The following is a 12,530-nucleotide window of genomic DNA, read 5'->3' as shown; positions in this document are numbered from 1 at the left end:
AACAGAAGTTTTAGGGATGATGTCCGAATTGGGAATCAATGGACGTGAGGTCATAGGAGACCAAATAGCGTCGATGAAAGCTTCTATGCTACTAATGGTAGAAATCACAATGTTATGTAACGATCCATGTGGCTCTGGGTTGGGAGCAAGGCTCCGCCGATTGAGTCTCGACCACAGGCAAGTCCGAAATCATGCCTACTCAGCACTTAAATGACCAATAACAGCGACAACAGCTGCTCGAAACTTTGCGACCATCTCATGCCAACTCCTTAAGTCTCTGAGCCAAAGCCAGAAATCCTTGATCGTCTTCCGTGATCCAGATATCGACCCATTCTTTGGCCTTCTGGTACCTTTCATCTTCCTTATCCCAGGCTTCCTCTTGGGGGCGTTCGACATAGATGGTTCTCAGGCCGCAGGCTCTCGCAGCCTCTAGATCGTTGAGGTGCGCTGCAACCATGGAAACTTCATGAGGCTCCAAACCCAACTCACGTGCAGCACCAGTGTATACGGCCGGATTTGGCTTATAAGCCCCAAACTTCTCTCCCGAGAGAAGAACCTGAAAGCCTAGGTTTCCAAAATCGTTCAAGTCTCTGAGTAGCGAGACGTTGCCATTGGATAAGGTGCTGGTTTTGTATGTTTTCCCAAGCTCATGAATACCGTCTGAGGAGTCATCCCAAGGTGTCAAGCGATGCCAAACGAGACTCAGGGACTCAATCTCAGCTGGGCTGTATAAATCAGCTAGATCCCATGCCTCGAGAAGCTCGACTAAACTATCGTGGTGATGCTGATCAATCGTCTTCCAAGTGTGCTTTTCCGGGTCAAAGCCTCTTGTGAACTTGCCGTATGAGTTCCTCCACTCCTGTGCGAAGCGTCCCCAGTCCTCTTCGGTGAGCTTCTGAACACGATACTTGACATCTTGTTTCAGGTCGGAGGAAGTCTTGCGATAAGCTCGAAGCGTGAGTTCATCGGTTACTGATGAGCGCCAGTTGACGACAGTCCCAAAGACGTCAAATGTGAGGGCTTTGACTTTACTGAGCGGCGAGATTGCTCCTGGTGACATTGTGAACTTTTGTTGCGTGTTGTAATTTCTTTGTGTATTGTGAACAAGTTTACTTATATGTGTGGTTGTAGAAGTGTTGTGTTTACAATATCACTTTCATCGGTTAGCACATACCTCGTCCACCTACAGTCGCCCGTTACGTCACATGATGCCTACGCCCTTCGTTCAACAGACCTAGGTATCATGGTGAGGTTTGCCGAGGCAATCAATGTGGGAAAATGGATATATAGTAATCGGCGCTGACTTGCACTGCGAAAGTGAGACCGTAAGGTATCATCATCATCGAGTATATTGTTTTGAGGTCGCACAACAGAAAACTGAAGTTGTCTAGGGTATGCCAAGTCGACCTCAAATTGAACACCTCATTGTCACTCTTCAGTCATTCTTCGGGCTATGATCTAACCCTTCTCTAAGCTGTGGTACTTGATCTAAAAGAATGCATTGTTATTTGTGATTTGGAGTGCCAGAATACTGTATTCTTACCGAATAAAGTCATGCTCCAGTGGCGTGGAGTAATATCACGAGGCTTGTCTCATACCAGTTCATTAATTGAGGTAATATGACGAACACAGCTTCACAAGGAATAGGCAGAAGATATCGTAGAGTTGCGAAAAAGAGATAAAAGACTCTGGATATCATGACTCTTGCTGGCTGGTCGAGAATTATATGCAAAGCATTGCCTCATGTTTGCAGTAGATATCCCATTCAATACCCGTGGAAAAGAACTAAAGTCTTTGAGTAGAATATATCATGTTGAACAGAGTTTGTGACCACCGTTTGTGACCACCACAGACTTGATTCACAGCCATTCTAAGGTTTATCCCACAGTTCTGATCTCAGTATGGGTTGACACACAGGTTTCCCCTGTAAACCATCGTCTTCTCAATCCCAATGTAAGCCACCATTGCCAAGTATTCCATATACACCAATCATCCACAATGGATTCTCTAGGCTGACACAAGTAAACACCGGACAAAGAACATGGCTAAGACAATGAGGTCCAGCCTGGCTTCTGCAATGTAATACAAAACATCATGCAGTACTGCCGCATTGTTTGACTACGCCGCGTGATGCAAGTCAGGCTCTACTACATTATCGCTCCATGTAGGTAGTTGTATACGGCTCGAATTAGAAACTGATATCTCAAGCAATGGTAGCCATATTAACATGGTTTCAACGACGTAGCTGGTGAGTTGTACAAGACTGCAAAGAAACCACTTACAACACCATAAAATCGGCAGACCGTTCATAGAGTGTATATCTGAGTATTTGTGTGAAACACACTTAGTAGCTTAGGCTTAGCTCGCGAGTTTAGCAAAATTTTGATCATTGCGTAAATTCTCGTCGTAGAAGGACCCCACGAGCTTCTCAAAGACATTCACACAGTAGGTAGGTAGAATGAGTACCACATGAATCGTAACCAGTCAATGGGATGTGCAGCAATGTTTGTTATAGTTATGATCTTCAGCATATGCCTCGTCGACTTGCAAGCCTGAAAAGACCAGGCAGAAGGCTTCCTGAGTGACTGCATTGATAAATGCAACAGTGATTGTACAAAGTAGTACTATGAAGCATCAAAAACCGTATCCAGTAAGAGCCCATATGAGTGCCCTGCAAACATGAATAGGTATATTTGATACAGCTCCTAGTTTACAGAGTGGGTAATACACAACTCCTTGCTCTGCCTGTCCTCAGTTGTTCAAGGCTCGGAGGCAATAGGGCACTATGTGCATCTGCAATCTCGTTAGCTTGCTTTACAAACTCGTCGTATTGAGGATATATCGTGGATATGTGTCCACTCATTGCTCCATTTACTGATCAGATAGTCGTAGGTAATTGTTAAAATGTGAGTTTTATAGGATTTGGGCAAAGGCCTTAGGAATCCTGAGCTTTAACAAGATGGCATCTCCAGGAGTTGAGTCTAGGACATGGGGCAGTTCTTTCTAGGAACTTGGGTGTAAAGCTCCCAGATAGCAAAGCAAAGCCAGCATGTTGCACAGGCATGGTTAGAGAGAGAGTTCGATAACCATTCGACAATGATGCAGGCTTTACGTCGTTTACGAGAATGTCTATGGGGTGTTTCTGATAGATTCATATGGATGGGTCATGGACTCATGAGTAGTGAACAGTGATATCCATGCACATTAATATACGATAGTAAACCGGATCCATGACCCATGTTGAGCATGTACATAGCAGGAGACACTGAGTATCAAGTTAATTGAGCTGCTTCTTTCCCCGCTGTTCAACGCTCGATTGCATCCGTGTCCCGAGGTCCGTGGATCATGTTTATTTGTTTTTTCTCCGAGTCGTACCAGGTCACGCCATAATAAGACAGAAAGTCAAATTGAGATCAAATCTTCACATTGTGTTGTTTTTGCTGAGTTGCCTAGATCTATCTCGCAGAGATATCGATATGGCTTACCAGATAAAAATGAGTTTTCATGAACGAACGCCCTCACTTTGCTTTTTCTGCGGCGAGGCTTGGTTTTGACATACGAGCAAAACCATGTGAAACGAGGACCAAGCGTTGTGACTAACCAAGATATTCGGGGGAGGTGGTGATCATCACTCCCTAAGCGTTCTTTGATCTGATTGAGCATGTAGACTACATTAAGTCTATCTTCGTCGTGTATGACGGGAAGTCTTCTTCCGGAAGGTTTCGTAAGAGATAACTCCTGTCAATTTGCGCCAAGTCAATGGCAAAGCAGAACGCTTAAATGAAACCTAGCAGCCTTGAACATACTCCTCCATGAAGAGAATTTAGCCTGCTTAGCGTGCATGGGCTCATCGGTAAGAAGCCGAATACATGCTCTGTATAACAACGTGCGTACCGGTACGTTCATGGAACCGGAGTCTACGGAGCATGTATATTGGCCCACGTTTGTAGCTGAACTCTCCATCACCGGCAATGAAGCCGCATGTTTCATGTGGTAACGCGGCGCCGTCTTAGCGTGTGAGCCACGGGGGATTTGCAGGAACGAACCATCCTATCGGCGCCATGAACCCTTGGGCTTTAACCGAGTTAAAGCCCAAGACGTACTGTAATATGGCAAGTCAATAACAAGCAGGCTAGGAAGAAGGATTTTGTCTTGAATACCATTTCCTCCTAAGAGAACGCCACATTATCGATGGCAACTAACATGAGAAGAGCTGCATAACTAGTAAGAGGGAAAAAATGACAAGACCGATGACGGAGCGCACTTGACGCGTCTCATAGACTCTGAGCTGCTTCGTTCATCAAGGTCAAAACGGGCCGCGCCTCAACTATTGAACCAGTAGCGGATGGGGCAAAGTTTAATGAGGTAGTTTGTTTGTATATAGAAAGAACACGATGACCCAGCGTCTGGGTTCGACAAGTCCAGTTTCATGAGTAGTAGGTACTTCCATGCATGTCCATAGACAGTTGATAACGCCATGAGGTAGTGCGTTTTATACGGCGTTCTAGTCAACATTGAAAGAGGACGAGATCATCATTGAAATGGCTTGTGCTTACAAGACAGATGGGGACCAGGGACCGAAAGAGAGTCGGGAAGAACGGAGCAGCTGTTCGGTGGTTCGTTGGCACAAGGTTGATCTTTGCTCTCATGGGATTGGCATGTTTCTAGTCATGGAGACTCTGTCTTGGAGAAGAAAAGGCGTTGACGCCTAACTGATTGATTGTGCTCTGTAGAACCACACGACATTGAGGAACATGTACAATAAATCGTACAGTAATGTCATTGACCTCGATCAAAGCAAACAGTCGTGCTGAGAGAATGGATGGGCTGGTCTTCGTTTCCGATTGTTGACCATGAATGGGTCAGATAGTGGTAATAAAAAAGCTTGCTTTTCAGAAGGCAAATAAACACCTTAATCAAAAGTGAGTCCATTCAAAGTGGAGCAGAAGCCGGGGTCTTGAGCAGTGGTCATCTGGGGTGCAGCTCGGTAGTACATACTATGTACATAGGTAGGTCTCCGTAGATTGTTTTTATGCTGTGCAGGCATCAGATTGATCATACGCCTGCTAGGTGGTAATAGTAGACAAATGCAATGGTTTGCAAGATGCGATAACACATCAACGAGAGAAAGAGCACAGCTAGCTCGGCAATCGAAGTTGTTCAGGTTTCGTCTTGATTGAGGACGGGAGCCCCCACTTTCACGAGCAGCCTTTGGGCGTTGTTGAGCAGGGGCATGATTTTCGTCTTGATATGTCGGTAATTCTGTCTAGAGATACCGAGTACATGAACCCTTGTATGTACTCGCCCCAACCAGTATAACTCGAATTGTCGAACTGTCAAACATGTTTCCATTTGCACATTCAGCTAGTTTAGAAAGAGGCGGCCGTCGACTAGCCACTTCGACAAGTTACGCCTGTCCAGATACACAGCATCATTACCGAGCCCGTGACCTTGCTTGCCAGTTTTGCCCTAGAAGGAGTGGTTCGTGCATTGTTCGTCCCGTAGGCTAGGAATCTTCGAGTACCAGGTGTTGGACAAGGCGTTGGCCTCGATTAGAGCTATATTGTTAGCCTCGGAGTAAAATGCGTTTACAGCGTTGTCTTTGTGCAAGCATAAATCAGAATGATGGATCATTGCTTGCTCAATTCGTTAGTTTGTATCGTGTATATCCCTTACGCCATAGCTCAGAAGCCGTTGCGAAGGAGGGGAGTAGGAAACTTCCATCCTGTTGATGATCAACGGTTTCAGTGTGGACATGTTGGACTCGAGAAGAAGGTCTGAGTGTGATGGCCAGGGATCGGATACGGTACGGCTCCGATCATACAGTAACTTATGCTCATATAGTACCTCCGTAAGTATGTATGTACTCCGTAGGATCACTAGCCATGAGAAGAGAGAAGAGATTGGACATCGAGCAAGGCCAACACAAAAAGCGTGGAACTCCTATTCGATCGTTGGATGTCCCAGGAAATATGCAGGGCCGATATTGCGGCGCCACAGGGGGTCCCCCTAGGTCGTGCATTAGCTTTCCCGGGGAGGACCTTTAGCTCATCATAAAGGGGGGCCCGACGTTGGTCATGTCTTGATCAATTAGCGGGGTTCTGCGAAATGTGTTAATGAGAAGTTATTATTAGGCGAGAGCAGATAAAATTTCCTTCCTCTTTGCTGTTCGCTGTTTGAGGCTTGAGCTGACTGATTTATGTAAGACTTGCATGTAGGTGAATGCTTTGAGTCCAATAACGAATACCTACTAACCTACTAACCTAGGTAGGTACTATAGGTAGGTAGGTACCTATTACGTGGTACCACTCCTGCTAAATTGCGTGCCAGTATACCAGGTTAGGTTTCCAAAGCAGGTACCTCAGTGTTCAAATGATGGAAGAGCAGAGGCACAGCCGGAGCACTTGGAAGAGAAAGTGAATTCCGATATTAGGTAGGTAGGTAGTAGGTCCCTACCTTGGTCGTATCAATCTTTCATAATGGAACTGAAATGATATGATGGAAGGCCTCAGTCACCAAATCCCTCAACGGCCGGCCCCTCCTTCAGGAAATAAACGTTGTTTCAACGTTAGCCCTCAGCTGCATCTCCTCAACTTGAAGCACACGCTTGGACAAATCAATTGTCTTCACCTTCTCGTTGTGCTTCCCGGGTCCCATTCCGCCAGCCAGGCCGGGATGTAAATGTGCCAGTGGAATTGCAGTCAACTGCAGGCTGCAAACCCTGCCCTGCCTAATCACTTTCACAGTCGTCGACCAACGTCGCTACGACGTGCCTGACCAGGATGAATTCTCTTGGGACAACTAAGCTCCATTAGGCCAGGCGACCTGGTAGGGACGGGTCGAATCGAGAGAGGCGTTGATGGGTGTCCACCAGTCTACGGCACGGAATGGTCTAAAGTCCAGGCTATACCATTTATGTTTGTTTTTAATGATGAGAAAAACCATTTGGTACCAGGCCTGCTGGTCAACATTGCTTTGGTTGTTACGAGGGAATTTCATCTAATAAGCTGTGAGATATTATTGAACGTCGACATCCAAGATTCCATCGCTCACATGTTGTTGGCCTCTGAAGTACGGAGTAAAAGCCTCCTTTTCTGCCTTACACCTCTTCCGAATGAATCCCTCCCTCATGAAAGCATCCACGTTTACACTGTCACCCTCCATCTTTCTCGTCAACCGATTGACTCGGATTGAGTAAGCCTCGTTGACCCTTAATCAAAGACAACCAAGTCCGATTTCTCGGGCTCTGTCTGGAAACTCCACCTCCCGTCGACTACCAAGTGGACAATTCCCTCTTCTGCACAAACTTTGCCAGGCCCCCTTGCTTTCGCACCAGCCCGATGCTGGCCTGTCTTGGTGAAAGACCTTGTTCCTTGTTCCCTCACTCGCCGCTGTCACCTGCAAGGCTTTGCTTTCTTGTCGTAAGCCATTGGCCTGGTTCAAGTGAACGCCTCAGAAGTGGACACCCAACAAGGATATGGTCTTCTGCGCCCGCGTGGGCTTTAATCACACATTTGGTCCTGGAGACAACCCGCGTCACTACCACCTCCTACCTTTGGGCTCTCGAGATTCTTGATCATCCATTGAGCATTTCTTATCTTTCCTTCCTCGCCGTCATCCTCGTGTCCTTGTCTTTTGGTTTATTTTGGTCTCAGCTCGTAACTGCTCCGGGTCTTTTAACTGCTGGTGCTGGTACTAGCTCATGATATTCTCACTTTCATTCTTCGCACCAACTCAACTTACGTACGCTACTCACACTTCTACGGCCTATCATCAGTCACGGATTGTATTCGATGCCATGGCATTGCGTTCTTCTCTATGCTTCTGAGTGGGCAACGCGGCTGATTCAAAACGCCAGTTGCTTGCTTATGCTGTAAGTCAAGACATGTTTTGAGATTGTGGTACTCGGTGCCAGTTTCAAATTCTTCCCGCTGTCGCATGTATTTGTTATTTGATATTCCGAAATCTATACCCAATGCTCGTTCGAGTGTATCGAGTACGGGAAGAATGACCTTGGCTAATATGTACATTCATAGTGATGGTGAGAATCACTTTACGTGAAAGACAACATTGAGATTATTTCTGTCAATCTTTGAGCGCATTTCCTTCCTGTCACAGACGCTCCTTATTCCATTCCGAGAGAAAACATTTCCAACTGTGCACCGGTTTGCACGCGTGCATCCACAAGTCGCCTTCTACAACAGTCTTTGAAAGGGGACTTGGAAGCCCCAAATCCGCCTTGTTGTGTAAATTCACAGGAGTTTCTGAACGTCACTAGCTGTGAGGCTACAGCCTTTACTTCATTATGGGTGTCTGGGAAACAGACGACGAGTATCTCAGTGGCCCAGCTGCTACCTCGCTGCCAACACCTTTAGATACTCCCTATCGAACTCCATCAAGAGCATCAAAGAGGTCTCGGCGCTCGGTCACACCACCTGGAAAGGATTCTTCTACAGCTCAATTACCAAACGAGACAGGTTCTAAGAGATCCTCACGAAATATCCCGACCGACGAAACCATTAGTATTCTCGATCCTCGGCGTTTCACACCAACACTACACGCCAATCTCGTCTCCGAGATCTTGTCTCTCCGCCGAGACCAGGAGGAGAAGACCAGGCAGATTCAAACCCTCGAAGCATCCCTTCACGCGGCAAAGGAGGAAAAAGAGTCAGTGAAGCAAAATCTCACTGAAACGAGTAAGGAGAGCAGGTCGCTCAAACGACAACTCTCCCTTCTCGAGGGTGGATCGTCCTCTGCATTAGGAGAACTTGCCCGGGAGAGAGATGAGGCTGTCGACTCTGTCGCTGATGCGAGAAAGCGACTCGAAACTGCCCAGAAGAAGATCCGGGTTCTGGAGGAGGACTCCCAGCGTGTTCACGAACTATGGGCACAAGAAAAGGATAGCTGGGAGGATGAGAGGCGGAAGTTTGAGAGGCGCATTCATGTTGCAGAAAGCCGCTTGAAGACTGTGCTTGATGAAGTCGCTGCATATCAACAAGCCCAAATCAACAATGCTCACGGTGGAGCCAATCATGGAACAGGCAACGGCCATGATAGTGAAGTCGAGGAAAGCGGCCGGGAGAACGATGCTGCTAGTGTGAGGACTATGAGTATGACCAACAGCATTCGCTTTTCCATGACAAGCGGCACTGGCATAATGAGGCATAATGGTAACTCTCTTGCTGATGAGCTCAATTTTGATGATGAGGATGAGCAAAGCGACTTTGACGGCCGGGAAAGCGCCATGTCAAACTACGCAACATCATTCCACACTCGCAATCTCAGCCGCGATAGTCCAGTGAAACGGTTCCATGCTCGAAATCAGAGCCTGGAGAGCATCAAGAGAACTGGAAGTGTCACTCGGGGCAGGCTTTTCATGAACCAGTCAGTGCCTGAAGCCCTGGAAGATGAAGAAGATGAGGGGAAAACTGTGTCTGCACCAGTTTCTGTACCAAAGGTTCAGTACACTGACACAGGAATCCAATACTCGCCGCCACCCTCACCTAAGCTTCCTCCGGCGAAGCCTGCAACACCCGAGCCCCGTGCTCCTGTCAAGTTGCCAGAAGTCGAGTGCTCGCCACGCGGTGATGGTGAGATTGAAGCAAACCAACGTCGGAAGCGTGTTCACCCCCCTCTCAACATCGAGCCAGCAGTAACTCGACGACTCATGGTCTCTAGTTCTGTTCAGACAACGGAAGAGCCATTGCTGCCTCCGACGCCCAAAACGCCCAAATCACCAACTCGGCCACCACCGCCGCCGCCAGTACAACCTCCTGTGATCGAAAAACCTTTGATGATCACATCTTCTACCCAGACCGAAGGCCCACCCACTCGGCCACCACCCGCCATTCCACCTGCTCTACCATCACTCCCCCCTCTTGCAATCCCTAGTATTAGCGTCCACCCTCCTACCAGTCGGCCTACCACACCTAAGGAGCCGAGATTGCCAGTACTTTTCAAAGATTTCAGTTGTCAAGTTGCCTTGCCCTCTTCATTCTCTACAGCTGAGGCAGCGGTACAGACAGAAGGCATACAGACAGACAAGCGAATGGCACTCCTTCCACCCCATCTCCAACCCTCCGCCATTTCCTCCCGGCCTACCTCACCGAACCCAACATCTGGGGTGGAACCAAGAAAGAGCTTCACACCTGTTCCTGGCAATGTCCCACCACGGAACCCACGCCGACTCAATAGGCAGAGTTTTAGCGATCAGCCTTCCTCGCCAATCTCTCTCCATGAGGATGACACCCTTCACGATGCTTATCCTGGCAACAACGATGATGGCCCTCTCTCCAACCAGAAGGCCCCAGTGCGTCGGCCGCATCGTTTCAGTAGCCTCTTTGCTGGTTTTGATGGAGGTAGCTCTGATGAAGCAGACGATTTTGGTGATGTAGACTTGAGTGATTTGGAGTACCGAACTGCATTGTCTGCACCGCGCCCCAAGTCTATCTCAAGTCGTCCTGGTAAACGCAGCTCAACTGGCACGACTGAAACCTACGGAACGATCCCCACGTCCCCTGAGCAGATTACTATGCGACAGGGTCCTCGTGTTACCACAGAAATCCATCACGCCTTTACCACCAAGCCTGGAAGGGGCTTTGAGAAGGGCCCTGCTGCCATGCCATCCAACCGGGCGAGCGTCATGCGAAAAGCAGCGATGATCCAGAATGGAATTGCCAGTCATCAGGGTCAAGGACGGGCGAGGAGTCCAAGTTTGCCTGATACCAAAAACCCTCCTCCATTCCCGATCCCCACAAGAGCCAGCTCTAGAAACGTGCCTCCTAGTGCAAGTGCTCCAAGCGATGGCCAGAGAAGTCCAACTCGAAGTGATTTCTTCCAGCGTCGTGGATCAGGTCGCGTCTACCGGGCAGGGAGCGTACGAAAGGTCAGGTCTGCCGCTGCATTACCGCGTAACCACAGACATCGTAAGCAAGGCAGTCGATCTTCACCTCCGCTGTCTCCTTCTACTGAGGCCCCTGAGAGCCCAGGCCTGCCTCCGTTGCCTAAGAACGACATTACGACTCCCCGCACTCGGACTCGATATAGTGGCCAGTTTAGGCATCAGCATAAGCTTTCTACCAACACTGATAACACATTCAACACATACAACTCTTTCAACACATACAATACTGGCAATACGCTCAATACGTCCAGCACAGATCCGCCATCCAACCCGAGCAACCCTCAGAATACGAGTGTGGTCGATGCCATAGCACAGACCATGGTAGGCGAGTGGATGTTCAAATATGTCCGCAGAAGAAAGTCTTTCGGCGTTGCGGAGAGTAACGGCAAGGACGATACCGGCAACGATCGCCACAAGCGATGGGTTTGGCTTGCACCCTACGAGAGGGCTATCCTCTGGAGTAGCAAGCAGCCATCCTCTGGCAGCGCCTTGATGGGTAAGGCGGGCCGAAAGCGTAAGTTGCTCACATCAATTCTATGACTGATCCTGACTAACAAGCACAGTGACTATACAATCTGTTCTTGATGTTAAGGATGATAATGCTCCACCCAAGGGAGTCGCAACAGTTTTCAACCGATCAATTCTTATTTTGACACCACAGAGAGCTCTCAAGTTCACGGCAGATTCTGCTGACCGGCACTATATCTGGTTGACAGCTTTGTCATTCCTTGCACATTCATCACAGGCAGTCCCCGAAAACATCTCTGTACCACCGCCAATACAGCAAACGCCACTGCCGGATTTTGAGGCTCCTCGGCCCAAACTGAAACGGGGTGGAATTAGAGACTCTATCCGTCTTGCCAAAGGCCGAACGGTTGGTCCTCGTGCTGGACCACCTACTGTTCCAAGTATCCCAAGTATCCCCAGTGCACCCTCTTCACAACTCGGAGACGTCGCCAGTTTTCCTGTCACGGAATCTGTAGGAGGATTCTCAAGTACGCACTCTCGAGAAGACTCGAGAGATGCCGCAGAGCCCCCATTTATACCACGTTTCCATGACAGGAACCAAGGAAACCAGGTAAACGTTCACGGACGTAAGAGAAGCAATACAGGCGGCCACGTACCGCCGCCGCTCTCTTTCCGGGGATTTTCTGGACCTATTGGGAGTGTTGGTCACCACCAGTCCACCAATAGTACCGCTGGTAATAGTACTGGAACTGCTGGTTCTTCGGATATCTATCAGTCCCAGGCTTCGAGCAACGGAACTTGGGCAATGAGCCAAGCAGGCTCACAGCGAACTTCCGAAGCTTCTTCACGACCAAGCAACTTCTTCGATGCTATTGGTACTGTGCGAATGGAGGCCTTTATCAGTCCACTGGCATTTTCTCAGTTCAACGACTATCCGGATGAACAGGATGAATTCCGTCACTCACTTCGCAGACGGAGTAAAGAACAACGAAGACGACAAAGCCGAAGCAGACACCGAGACAGTTATAATTCTCGCAGCACTCGTGCAACACACGATGACTATTACAATGGGAGCAGAACTGCCGGAGAGGAGGACTATTTCCGTGATGATCCCTTCAAGGGATTCTAGCATCCCTTTGATCTAGCACAGTAGCCACGA

At 48.4% G+C, this 12,530-nt stretch overlaps 2 protein-coding genes across 2 annotated transcripts; one reads left to right on the top strand and one right to left on the bottom strand.

The window, feature by feature from the left end:
* Window positions 1-256: 256 nt before the first annotated feature.
* On the bottom strand, window positions 257-1,060 carry FSUBG_9438 (haloacid dehalogenase type II; the record flags this gene model as incomplete). Its single annotated transcript, XM_036687951.1, has 1 exon — window positions 257-1,060. One exon carries the CDS (start codon window positions 1,058-1,060, stop codon window positions 257-259), a length of 804 nt encoding a protein of 267 aa, XP_036535096.1.
* Window positions 1,061-8,305: 7,245 nt separating this feature from the next.
* On the top strand, window positions 8,306-12,500 carry FSUBG_9437 (Anucleate primary sterigmata A; the record flags this gene model as incomplete). Its single annotated transcript, XM_036687950.1, has 2 exons — window positions 8,306-11,417; window positions 11,467-12,500. 2 exons carry the CDS (start codon window positions 8,306-8,308, stop codon window positions 12,498-12,500), a joined length of 4,146 nt encoding a protein of 1,381 aa, XP_036535095.1.
* Window positions 12,501-12,530: the final 30 nt, after the last annotated feature.

Source organism: Fusarium subglutinans (assembly GCF_013396075.1).
Source record: "Fusarium subglutinans strain NRRL 66333 chromosome Unknown NRRL66333_c0000146, whole genome shotgun sequence".
NCBI classification, from domain to species: Eukaryota; Fungi; Ascomycota; class Sordariomycetes; order Hypocreales; family Nectriaceae; genus Fusarium; species Fusarium subglutinans.
This window is presented reverse-complemented; position numbering and strand designations above follow the sequence as displayed.